Source organism: Oncorhynchus masou, chromosome 25 (genome assembly GCF_036934945.1).
Source record: "Oncorhynchus masou masou isolate Uvic2021 chromosome 25, UVic_Omas_1.1, whole genome shotgun sequence".
NCBI lineage: Eukaryota > Metazoa > Chordata > Actinopteri > Salmoniformes > Salmonidae > Oncorhynchus > Oncorhynchus masou.
The window spans coordinates 25,162,124-25,174,403 of NC_088236.1; the positions used below are offsets into that span (position 1 = coordinate 25,162,124).

Below are 12,280 nucleotides of genomic sequence, written 5' to 3' on the forward strand. Positions count from 1 at the left end.
CATGGCCTGCCAATTGTGACCCTCTGTCTCTCTCTCTGAATCTGATCCCCTCTAATCTAGTCTTCTCTAATCATTCAACTCTATAACACTTTATTTATTCCCATAGAGATAATTGATGTGTGATGCTCTCGCTGAGACCACAGAGGCTTAGCTGAGCTCAGATACACCACCGCAGCAGCAGGAGGAGGAGAGTACTGGTCCACTGAGCTCTCTGTGTTTGGAAAAAATGTCATTGAGCCTTCACTTATGATGCATTTGCCTGTTTGTGAATGTATTAGTGACATTTGTCCCCATGGTTACTAAAAGCAGTTGATTCTCAATTTCTTATAAGCGAAGTGCACTGTATATCTACAGTATTCTGTTTGGACGACTCTTTCATTTAACTTATAACTCAGTTTTTTTCTCTAGTTTATGTCTTCTAACAGCGTATGTGTTCTTTCTTTCCTGTGGAATCATGGGTACTGTAGTCTGATTGCGGCTCACCCCATCTCTTCCTGTGTGTCTTGTGTAGGACTGTTAGTGCAGGACCTTACTGACATCATATTAAGTTCATATGCCTATAAGTCCCACTACCTTCTGACTGAGTCAAATCGAGCTGAGTTGAAATTACCTATGATTCCCTCTTCTTGGACAGCTACCAAAAAGAATATTGGGAAAGGTAACATAACTGTTTTACTCTCTCTCCCTTTTCCTACTGGTGCGTGTGTGTGTGTTTTGAATGTGTCTAGACTTCCCACATTTGATTTGTTATTCCTCTTTATTGCTTGGTTCTGCCTCTAAAGTGTGAACAGACAATCTGCTGCTATTAATGTTACAACAGGGCTTAAATAACCTGTCAGGGAGCCTAACATGTGTTACAAACATTAAGCTCGTCTCTGTGAAACGGTGGAATGGGACACACAAACGCAAAATAGAATCTGTACAAGCAGACCATAGCACACTGTAACATAACATCATCCCATTTCATCATCATCATTGGGAAGGGTGATGACCTGTCTCACTGCGTTATTGTACGTTCTGTAAGTGGCTTGTTGCTGCTGAAGTCACAAACACAGTTATTTTACGCCCTGTCTGTCTGAGGGCTTGTTACTGCTGAAGTCACAAACACAGTTATTTTACGCCCTGTCTGTCTGAGGGCTTGTTGCTGCTGAAGTCACAAACACAGTTATTTTACGCCCTGTCTGTCTGAGGGCTTGTTGCTGCTGAAGTCACAAACACAGTTATTTTACGCCCTGTCTGTCTGAGGGCTTGTTGCTGCTGAAGTCACAAACACAGTTATTTTACGCCCTGTCTGTCTGAGGTTATTTTACGCTTCTGTCTGAGGGCTTGTTGCTGCTGAAGTCACAAACACAGTTATTTTACTCCCTGTCTGTCTGAGGGCTTGTTGCTGCTGAAGTCACAAACACAGTTATTTTACGCCCTGTCCGTCTGAGGGCTTGTTACTGCTGAAGTCACAAACACAGTTATTTTACGCCCTGTCTGTCTGAGGGCTTGTTACTGCTGAAGTCACAAACACAGTTATTTTACTCCCTGTCTGTCTGTCTGAGGGCTTGTTGAGGGCTGCTGAAGTCACAAACACAGTTATTTTACGCCCTGTCCGTCTGAAGTCACAAACACAGTTATTTTACCCTGTCCGTCTGAGGGCTTGTTGCTGCTGAAGTCACAAACACAGTTATTTGCTGAAGTCACAAACACAGTTATTTTACTCCCTGTCTGTCTGAGGGCTTGTTGCTGCTGAAGTCACAAACACAGTTATTTTACGCCCTGTCTGTCTGAGGGCTTGTTGCTGCTGAAGTCACAAACACAGTTATTTTACTCCCTGTCTGTCTGAGGGCTTGTTACTGCTGAAGTCACAAACACAGTTATTTTACGCCCTGTCTGTCTGAGGGCTTGTTACTGCTGAAGTCACAAAACTTCTTTGCTTTAGCACTTTGATCCTGTCTTCATCTGAAAGACTAAATCTAATGGTGTTATTTTGATGACTGCTAAGTTCTGTTTTTGAATGAAAATAATTGTCCCTCATTTATCTGCTGCTCTCACTTTACTGCGATCTGTCTTGGATGTTTGCTGTCTCATTTTGAGGTATTGCTTTGTTAAGGAGTTAATTATTCCAAGAAGTATTGATTGTGATAGATTATAGCTCATAGCAGTTATACTATTCCTCACAAGCACATCAATTCGATGAAGAAATCAATGTTTGAATAAAATGCTGACACTCTTTCTTCTAGTTGACATATAATGTGATTATTACTCATCAACGATATTACCCATTTGACGTTTAAAAAACATTCACAACCACATGCTGTTTAAATGAGATTCCATCCAAGACTATGTGGAGTACAGTGGTGCAGGGAAGTGAAACATCCCCCTTTACAAGCAGGAGTGCATGGCAGCTTTGTGCCGTTCTGTTGTTTTGGTAATAGTTTGTTTGTGATTTATGGTTTATTTACAGATGTATTATTATCATGGGTGCTATAGCATGTGTTGTGATTGTACAATGGGCCTTGTACTCTAAATCTGCCTGTCAGACATTCCATTACACCATCAATGACTGACTGCTGAGGTAAAAGCAGAGTCATGTCAACACTGCTTTCGCTTATCAAAATGGTGTCCACATCAGCATAGTTTTCATCTACATAAAGCAATCTTTATTATATTGTGGGAGTTAGAATAATTTCTAACAATGTGACTTGTTTGGGAAAGACTCAAGAGATATCTATCCTTAGCCACTTCTCATACACATGAAACGAGCGGATGCAATGTCACAATGGCTCCACCTATTTCTCTGGATTACTATATTACTTACTTGGGCAAAGCATTGCTCACAGTGTAAAGTGAAGTGGTTGAATGACTGGCATGCCTAAGGATGAGGCTTAGAGTGTGGTGGCCCCTAGTGCCCAGGTGTGAAAGTACATTCTCTAACCCTGTGCTACTCTTTTCTCTGTCTACACATACACACACCTGCAGGAGAGAAGCTGCTGTGCTGTGCATTGTGCCCGGCGTCGTTCCACCCAGAGTGTTTGGAGATGGAGATGCCAGAGGGGGCGTGGTCCTGCAGGGAGTGTAGGGCAGGAAAGAAACCACACTACAAACAGATCGTCTGGGTCAAACTGGGAAACTACAGGTTAGCAGCATGAGTTGACGCACATCTAAAATATGTTGGAGAGGAGGTTACTAATGGTATAGTAAACATATGTAAAAAATAAGGGAAGATACTTGCATATGCTCCCAAAAATGTAATGGATAAACATCAAATGTTCCCATTTCCGACTCGTCCTCTCTGTCCCAACTGACGCCAGAACTTGTACAGACGTGTAAGCTGGAGCGTTGGTACATTGTGGGAGGCAACCATTCTGTCTAGAGCAGGAGTGGGAAACCTTTTGGCTCGAGGGCCACATCGGGATGTTGAAATTCAACGGAGGGACGCATTTTTGTTAAAATGTATTTGTGGGGGCCTCCCGAGTGGCGCAGCGGTCTAAGGAACTGCATCTAGGTGCTTAAGGCATCACTACAGACCCGGGTTTGATCCCAGACTGTGTCACAGCTGGCCGTGACTGGGAGACTCATGAGGCGGCGCACAATTGGCCCAGCGTTGTCCGGGTTAGGAGACGGTTTGGCAAGCCGATATTTCCTTGGCCCATCGCGCTCTAGCGACTCCTGTGGCGGGCCGGGCGCATGCACGCTGACACGGTCACCAGGTGTACGGTGTTTCCTCCGACACATTGCTGTGGCTGGCTTCCAGGTTAAGCGGGCATTGTGTCAAGAGACATTGCGGCTTGGCTGGGTTGTGTTTCGGAGGACGCACGGCTCTTCGACCTTAGCCTCTCCCGAGTCCGTATGGGAGTTGCAGCGATGAGACAAAACTGTAACTACTAATTGGATACCATGAAATTGGGCAGAAAAAAAGCGCAAAAAAAGAAATTGGTATTAATGTCTCGCGGGCCAGATTGAAGTGCCCAGCGGGCCGTACTTTGCACCCCCCACACCACCACCACTCATAGCTCGCGGTAACTTCTGGACTGGTAACATTCTTTCTTTCCCGATGTTCCATGCTGTCCCCTGTCTGTCCCCATCAGGTGGTGGCCAGCGGAGATCTGTAACCCTCGCCTGGTGCCTCCCAACATCCAGACGCTCCGTCACGACATTGGAGAATTCCCCGTCTTCTTCTTTGGTTCCCATGACTACTACTGGATCAACCAGGGCCGTGTGTTCCCCTACGTGGAGAATGACAAAACCCCTGTCACTGGCCAAATCAACATCAACAAGACTTTCAAGAAAGGTGAGGCCACCTTGGCTCTGTACTCTGTGCCCTGTGCTACAATAGATTGGGAATCGTCAAGGGAAACTATGAAATGGACTATTGGTTCTTGAGTGAAATGATAATGCCTTGACCCTGAGTGTGTGAGACAGGCACAGTGTCATTCCATCCCTTCTGTGTGTGTCAGCTCTGGAGGAGGCTGCTCGCAGGTTCCAGGAGCTCAAGGCTCAGAGGGAGAGCAGGGAGGCCCTGGAGCAGGAACGCAACTTACGCAAACCCTCACCATACAAGTTCATCAAGGTAATATATCCAGTCATACTATATACACCCCAGTGGAGGCTGCTGAGGGGAGGACGGCTCATAATAATGGCTGGAACGGAGCAAATGGAATTGCATCAAACCATGTGTATGATCTATTTGATGTCATTCCTCTGATTCCGCTCCAGCCACAACCACGAGCTCGTCTTCCCCAATTAAGGTGCCACCAACCTCCTGTGATACACATCCCCTGCCCTACAAACACATCCCCTGCCCTACAAACACATCCCCTGCCCTACAAACACATCCCCTGCCCTACAAACACATCCCCTGCCCTACAAACACATCCCCTGCCTTACAAACACATCCCCTGCCCTACAAACACATCCCCTGCCCTACAAACACATCCCCTGCCTTATAAACACATCCCCTGCCTTACAAACACATCCCCTGCCCTACAAACACATCCCCTGCCTTACAAACACATCCCCTGTCCTACAAACACATCCCCTGCCCTACAAACACATCCCCTGCCCTACAAACACATCCCCTGCCCTACAAACACATCCCCTGCCCTACAAACACATCCCCTGTCCTACAAACACATCCCCTGCCCTACAAACACATCCCCTGCCCTACAAACACATCCCCTGCCCTACAAACACATCCCCTGCCTTACAAACACATCCCCTGCCTTACAAACACATCCCCTGCCTTACAAACACATTCCCTGTCCTACAAACACATCCCCTGCCCTACAAACACACCCCCTGCCTTACAAACACATCCCCTGCCTTACAAACATATCCCCTGCCTTACAAACACATCCTCTGCCTTACAAACACATCCCCTGACCTACAAACACATCCCCTGCCCTACAAACACATCCCCTGCCTTACAAACACATCCCCTGCCTTACAAACACATCCCCTGTCCTACAAACACATCCCCTGCCTTACAAACACATCCCCCTGCCCCCCTGCCCTACAAACACATCCCCCCTGCCCATCCCCTGCAAAACACATCCCCTGTCCTACAAACACATCCCCTGCCCTACAAAAACACCCCCTGCCTTACAAACACATCCCCTGCCCTACAAACACATCCCCTGTCCTACAAACACATCCCCTGTCCTACAAATCCTCTGCCATATAAAGTCTTGCTTTGCAGAACAAAATGGATTGAGCTGAATGAGACCTCTTTATATCTCATTGTGACATTGTTGTCATGTCTCTCTCAGTCCAACAAGCCAGTGGGAAAGGTGCAGGTGCACATAGCCGACCTGTCAGAAATCCCACGATGCAACTGTAAACCCACAGACCAACACCCCTGCAGCCTGGACTCCCAATGTCTCAACCGCATGCTGCAGTATGAGTGTCACTCACAGGTTGGTGTGTGTGTGTGTGTTTGTGTGTGTGTGTTTGCGTGTGCAGCCCTATTCAGCCCTGTTTTCCTGTCCTAGGTGTGTCCAGCAGGTGATAGCTGTGAGAACCAATGCTTCTCGAAGCGTCTGTACTCTGAGACAGAGGTCATTAAGACAGAGGGTTGCGGCTGGGGCCTCAAGACCAACCAGGCCCTCCGGAAGGTGAGTGATGGCCACTGGGGTGGACGTAGTGTGGGACCTGGTTCTGTTTCTATCCCTAGACCCTCACCCTTTAGGTGTCCTTTGAAATTGATTGGCATTAGCAGCATTGTGAGGGTTCCACCTAGCCTGTCATATTGTCTGAACCTATCCAAACCTTTCAGATCTGTGAACAGGCTGAGGGCTTAGGGAACGGGGCTAAAGACCAAAATGGAACCGAGCCTGTGTAGATCAGAGATGATTATTAATAACACCACAGGTGTGCTTTGTTGTAAGTATTGATGTGTATTGTGTTTTGTATGTGCTCTGTGCCTCTTCCGCAGGGAGATTTTGTGACAGAGTACGTGGGAGAGGTGATAGATTCAGAGGAGTGCCAGCAGCGAATCAAACGCGCTCATGAGAACCACGTGACCGACTTCTACATGCTCACTCTCACCAAGGTAATGACATTTTAGACTTTGTCCCAGTAGTCTGAAATGGGCTCCTTTAATTGACACCTTCACCTCATGACCGGTAATACATAGTATGTGTATGAATCTGTCTCTCTCGCTGTTCAGTACTGTGCGTCTCTTGGCTGTGTGTGGGAGGGTCTAACGGTGTGGGTATGTGTGCTTCAGGACCGGGTGATAGATGCCGGGCCCAAAGGGAACTCCTCTCGCTTCATTAACCACAGCTGCAGCCCCAACTGTGAGACACAGAAATGGACTGTCAACGGAGACATACGCATAGGCCTCTTCACCCTGTGTGACATGGAGGCTGGTGAGGAGAGCAGCACACACACGTTCTGTATCTTTGTTGTTTGATCTCTCTGATCGATCTCCTGTCTCCTGCAGGCATTGAGCTGACGTTTTACTATAATCGTCTGTGTGTGTGTTCTGTAGGCACTGAGCTGACGTTTAACTATAATCTGGACCTTATGGGTAACAGAAGGTCGTCGTGCCACTGTGGTGCTGAGAACTGCTCTGGCTTCCTGGGGGTGCGGCCTACGGTACGGGACACACCCACATTCTCATTATGACTGCATCATGTAGGAATCTAGTAACATGTTACTGATGTCTCACCTTAGCAGATCCCTTCTGTCCATGGTTTGTCTGCCATGTTGTCCAAATCAAATCTTATTGGTCACATACACATGGTTAGCAGATGTTAATGTGAGTGGAGTGAAATGCTTGTGCTTCTAGTTCCGACAGTGCAGTATATTTAAGTAATCTAACAAATTCACAACGACTACGTTATACACACAAATGTAAAGGGATGAATAAGAATATGTACATATAAATAAATGGATGAGCGATGGCTGAACGGCATAGGCAAGATGCAGTAGATGGTATAGAGTACAGTATATACATATGAGATGAGTAATGTAGGATGTAAACATTATTAAAGGTGGCATTATTTAAAGTGACTAGTGATACATTTATTAAATCCGTTTATTTAAGTGGCCAGAGATTTGAGTCTGTATGTTGGCAGCGGCCTCTCAATGTTAGTGATGGCTGTTTAACAGTCTGATTGCCTTGAGATAGAAGCTGTTTTTCAGTCTCTTGGTCCCTGCTTTGATGCACCTGTACTGACCTTGCCTTCTGGATGATAGCGGGATGAACAGGCAGTGGCTCGGGTGGTTGTTGTCCTTGATGATCCTTTTGGCCTTCCTGTGACATCCGGTGCTGTAGATGTCATGGAGGGCAGGTAGTTTGCCCCCGGTGATGCATTGTGCAGACCACACTACCCTCTGGAGAGGCTTGCTGTTGAGGGCGGTGCAGTTGCCATACCAGGCGGTGATACAGCCAGACAGGATGCTCTCGATTGTGCATCTGTAAAAGTTTGTCAGTGTTTTGGGTGACAAGCCACATTTTTCAGCCTTCTGAGGTTGAAGAAGCGCTGTTGCGCCTTCTTCACCACACTGTCTGTGTGGGTGCACCATTTCAGATTGTCTGTGATGTGTACGCCAAGGAACTTAAAACTTTCCACCTTCTCCACTACTGTACCATCAATGTGGATAGAGGGGTGCTCCCTCTGCTGTTTCCTGAAGTCCACGAACAAAACAAAGGAGATGATGACGTTGAGTGAGAGGTTATTTTCCTGACACCACACACTGAGGGCCCTCACCTCCTCCCTGTAGGCCGTCTCGTCTGAACAGGGAGTACAGGAGAGGGCTCAGAACGTACCCTTGTGCGGCACCAGTGTTGGGGAGATGTTGTTTCCTACCTTCACCACCTGGGGGTGGCCCGTCAGAAAGTCCAGGACCCAGTTGCATAGGGCGGGGTCGAGACCCAGGGTCTCGAGCTTAATGATGAGTTTGGAGGGTACTATGGTGTTAAATGCTGAGCTGTAGTCCAGCATTTTTACATAGGTATTCCCCTTGTCTAGATGGGATTGTGCAGTGTAGTGGCGATTGCGTCGTCTGTGGACCTATTGGGGCGGTAAGCAATTTGGAGTGGGTCTAGGGTATCAGGTAAAGTAGAGGTGATGTGGTCCTTGACTAGTCTCTTGACTAGTCTCTCAAAGCACTTTATGATGACATTCCCTAACCAGAAACCGTGGATTGATGGCAGCATTCGCGTGAAACTGAAAGCGCGAACCACTGCTTTTAATCAGGGCAAGGTGTCTGGTAACATGACTGAATACAAACATTGCAGCTATTCCCTCCGTAAGGCTATCAAACAAGCTAAGCGTCAGTACAGAGACAAAGTAGAATCTCAATTCAACGGCTCAGACACAAGAGGCATGTGTCAGGGTCTACAGTCAATCACGGACTACAGGAAGAAATCCAGCCCAGTCACGGACCAGGATGTCTTGCTCCCAGGCAGACTAAATAACTTTTTTGCCCGCTTTGAGGACAATACAGTGCCACTGACACGGCCTGCAACGGAAACATGCGGTCTCTCCTTCACTGCAGCCGAGGTGAGTAAAACATTTAAACGTGTTAACCCTCGCAAGGCTGCAGGCCCAGACGGCATCCCCAGCCGCGCCCTCAGAGCATGCGCAGACCAGCTGGCTGGTGTGTTTACGGACATATTCAATCAATCCCTATACCAGTCTGCTGTTCCCACATGCTTCAAGAGGGCCACCATTGTTCCTGTTCCCAAGGAAGCTAAGGTAACTGAGCTAAACGACTACCGCCCCGTAGCACTCACTTCCGTCATCATGAAGTGCTTTGAGAGACTAGTCAAGGACCATATCACTTCCACCCTACCTGACACCCTAGACCCACTCCAATTTGCTTACCGCCCAAATAGGTCCACAGACGATGCAATCTCAACCACACTGCACACTGCCCTAACCCATCTGGACAAGAGGAATACCTATGTGAGAATGCTGTTCATCGACTACAGCTCGGCATTCAACACCATAGTACCCTCCAAGCTCGTCATCAAGCTCGAGACCCTGGGTCTCGACCCCGCCCTGTGCAACTGGGTACTGGACTTCCTGACGGGCCGCCCCAGGTGGTGAGGGTAGGTAACAACATCTCCTCCCCGCTGATCCTCAACACTGGGGCCCCACAAGGGTGCGTTCTGAGCCCTCTCCTGTACTCCCTGTTCACCCACGACTGCGTGGCCACGCACGCCTCCAACTCAATCATCAAGTTTGCGGACGACACAACAGTGGTAGGCTTGATTACCAACAACGACGAGACGGCCTACAGGGAGGAGGTGAGGGCCCTCGGAGTGTGGTGTCAGGAAAATAACCTCACACTCAACGTCAACAAAACTAAGGAGATAATTGTGGACTTCAGGAAACAGCAGAGGGAACACCCCCCTATCCACATCGATGGAACAGTAGTGGAGAGAGTAGCAAGTTTTAAGTTCCTCGGCAGACACATCACAGACAAACTGAATTGGTCCACTCACACAGACAGCATCGTGAAGAAGGCGCAGCTGCGCCTCTTCAACCTCAGGAGGCTGAAGAAATTCGGCTTGTCACCAAAAGCACTCACAAACTTCTACAGATGCACAATCGAGAGCATCCTGGCGGGCTGTATCACCGCCTGGTACGGCAACTGCTACGCCCTCAACCGTAAAGGCTCTCCAGAGGGTAGTGAGGTCTGCACAACGCATCACCGGGGGCAAACTACCTTCCCTCCAGGACACCTACACCACCCGATGTTACAGGAAGGCCATAAAGATCATCAAGGACATCAACCACCCGAGCCACTGCCTGTTCACCCCGCTATCATCCAGAATGCGAGGTCAGTACAGGTGCATCAAAGCTGAGACCGAGAGACTGAAAAACAGCTTCTCTCAAGGCCATCAGACTGTTAAACAGCCACCACTAACATTGAGTGGCTGCTGCCAACACTCCAGCCACTTTAATAATGGGAATTGATGGGAAATGATGTAAATATATCACTAAGCACTTTAAACAATGCTACCTTATATAATGTTACTTACCCTACATTATTAATCTCATATGCATACGTATATACTGTACTCTATATCATCGACTGCATCCTTATGTAATACATGTGTCACTAGCCACTTTAACTATGCCACTTTGTTTACATACTCATCTCATATGTATATACTGTACTCGATACCATCTACTGTATCTTGCCTATGCTGCTCTGTACCATCACTCATTCATATATCCTTATGTACATATTCTTTTTCCCCTTACACTGTGTATAAGACAGTAGTTTAGGAATTGTTAGTTAGATTACTTGTTAGTTATTACTGCATTGTCGGAACTAGAAGCACAAGCATTTCGCTACACTCGCATTAACATCTGCTAACCATGTGTATGTGACAAATAAAATTTGATTTGATTTGAGTGCTACGGGCGATAGTCATTTAGTTCAGTTACCTTAGCTTTGTTGGGAACAAGAACAATGGTGGTCATCTTGAGGACAGCAGACTGGGATTGGGAACAGGAACAATGGTGGCCCTCTTGAAGCATGTGGGAACAGCAGACTGGTATAGTGATTGATTGAATATGTCCATAAACACACCAGCCAGATGGTCTGCGCATGCTCTGAGAACGTGGCTAGGAATGCCGTCTGGGCCAACAGCCTTGCAAGGGTTAACACATTTAAATGTTTTACTCATGTTGGCCATGGAGAAGGAGAGCCCACGGGCTTTGGTATCGGGCCGTGTCAGTGGCACTGTATTGTCCTCAAAGCGAGTAAAGAAGTTGTTTCATTTGTCTGGGAGCAAGACGTCGATATCTGCGACGGGGCTGGTTTTCTTTTTGTAATTCATGATTGACTGTAGACCCTGCCACATACGTCTCGTGTCTGAGCCATCGCAATTCAACGGCTCAGAAACGAGATGTATGTGGCAGGGTCTACATTCAATCACGGAGAACACCTAAAGCACATATGTCAGAGTCAAGGCCCGCGGGCCACATCCGGCCCGCGAGAAGGTTTTTTACGGCCCCTGGGATGATCTTGATTTATTATTAGAACCGGCCCGCAGACCGCAGCAAGCCGGCAGCCCGCAGATCTTTTACACGCACCAATACTACATTTCCCACAATGCAACGGTGACGCACCGAGCGACCGATTCTGAGGATTTCCTCAGCTCAGAGCCTTACCCCCGAACATTGATGAACTTGTGGAAAAGATGGGACACCACCAAGTATCACCCTCAACCTCAAACAAGTGAACATTACTGTGCAATCACATATTTAGAGTTTTTACTCAGTTCAAGTTTAAAAGTTAAAGTTTAATATTTGTTTTCACTGCATGTTACTTCTCCTTAAACAAAGTGTTGTTTTTGATTAATAGATTTTTGCACTTTATTTTATTGTATTTCAATCCAATTATATTTTAAAAATATTTCAGTTGAGTGGATGATAGAAAATTGCTATTATTGTTTTTTTCATTGAAGTAAATTTAGCCCACTTTTGCTAAAATAGAAAATATAGGCTACTGATGGTGCCTTGAATACCGGTTTCTTTCATTTAATGTTCATGTTATGGGGATTTTTATATAAAGGAAATTTGTCTTTTGTGTCTGTTGAAAATTAAAGATTACTGACAGAGCCATAAGAAAATATTGCTTTATTTATCTGATCATATTGGAATATATTTGTTAGGTTTTCAGTAGGTTCAATTAGGTTCACTAGACTATATGCGTCATTTAAAAATTTTTCAATGAACATTCGAACAGTCCGGCCCTCGGCTTGTAGCTAAATTTTTTATTTGGCCCTCCGTCCATTTGACTTTGACACCCCTGACCTAAAGGG

General features: G+C 46.7%; 1 protein-coding gene across 1 annotated transcript in view; it reads left to right on the forward strand.

Moving 5' to 3' along the window:
- The window catches only part of LOC135513952 (histone-lysine N-methyltransferase NSD3-like), a 30,949-nt gene that overhangs the window by 13,792 nt on the left and 4,877 nt on the right, over window positions 1-12,280 (forward strand). The window contains 9 exon segments of the mRNA XM_064936994.1: window positions 512-658; window positions 2,968-3,124; window positions 4,077-4,279; window positions 4,446-4,558; window positions 5,757-5,903; window positions 5,979-6,101; window positions 6,422-6,538; window positions 6,716-6,857; window positions 6,980-7,086. Coding sequence (XP_064793066.1) covers window positions 512-658; window positions 2,968-3,124; window positions 4,077-4,279; window positions 4,446-4,558; window positions 5,757-5,903; window positions 5,979-6,101; window positions 6,422-6,538; window positions 6,716-6,857; window positions 6,980-7,086 — 1,256 coding nt within the window.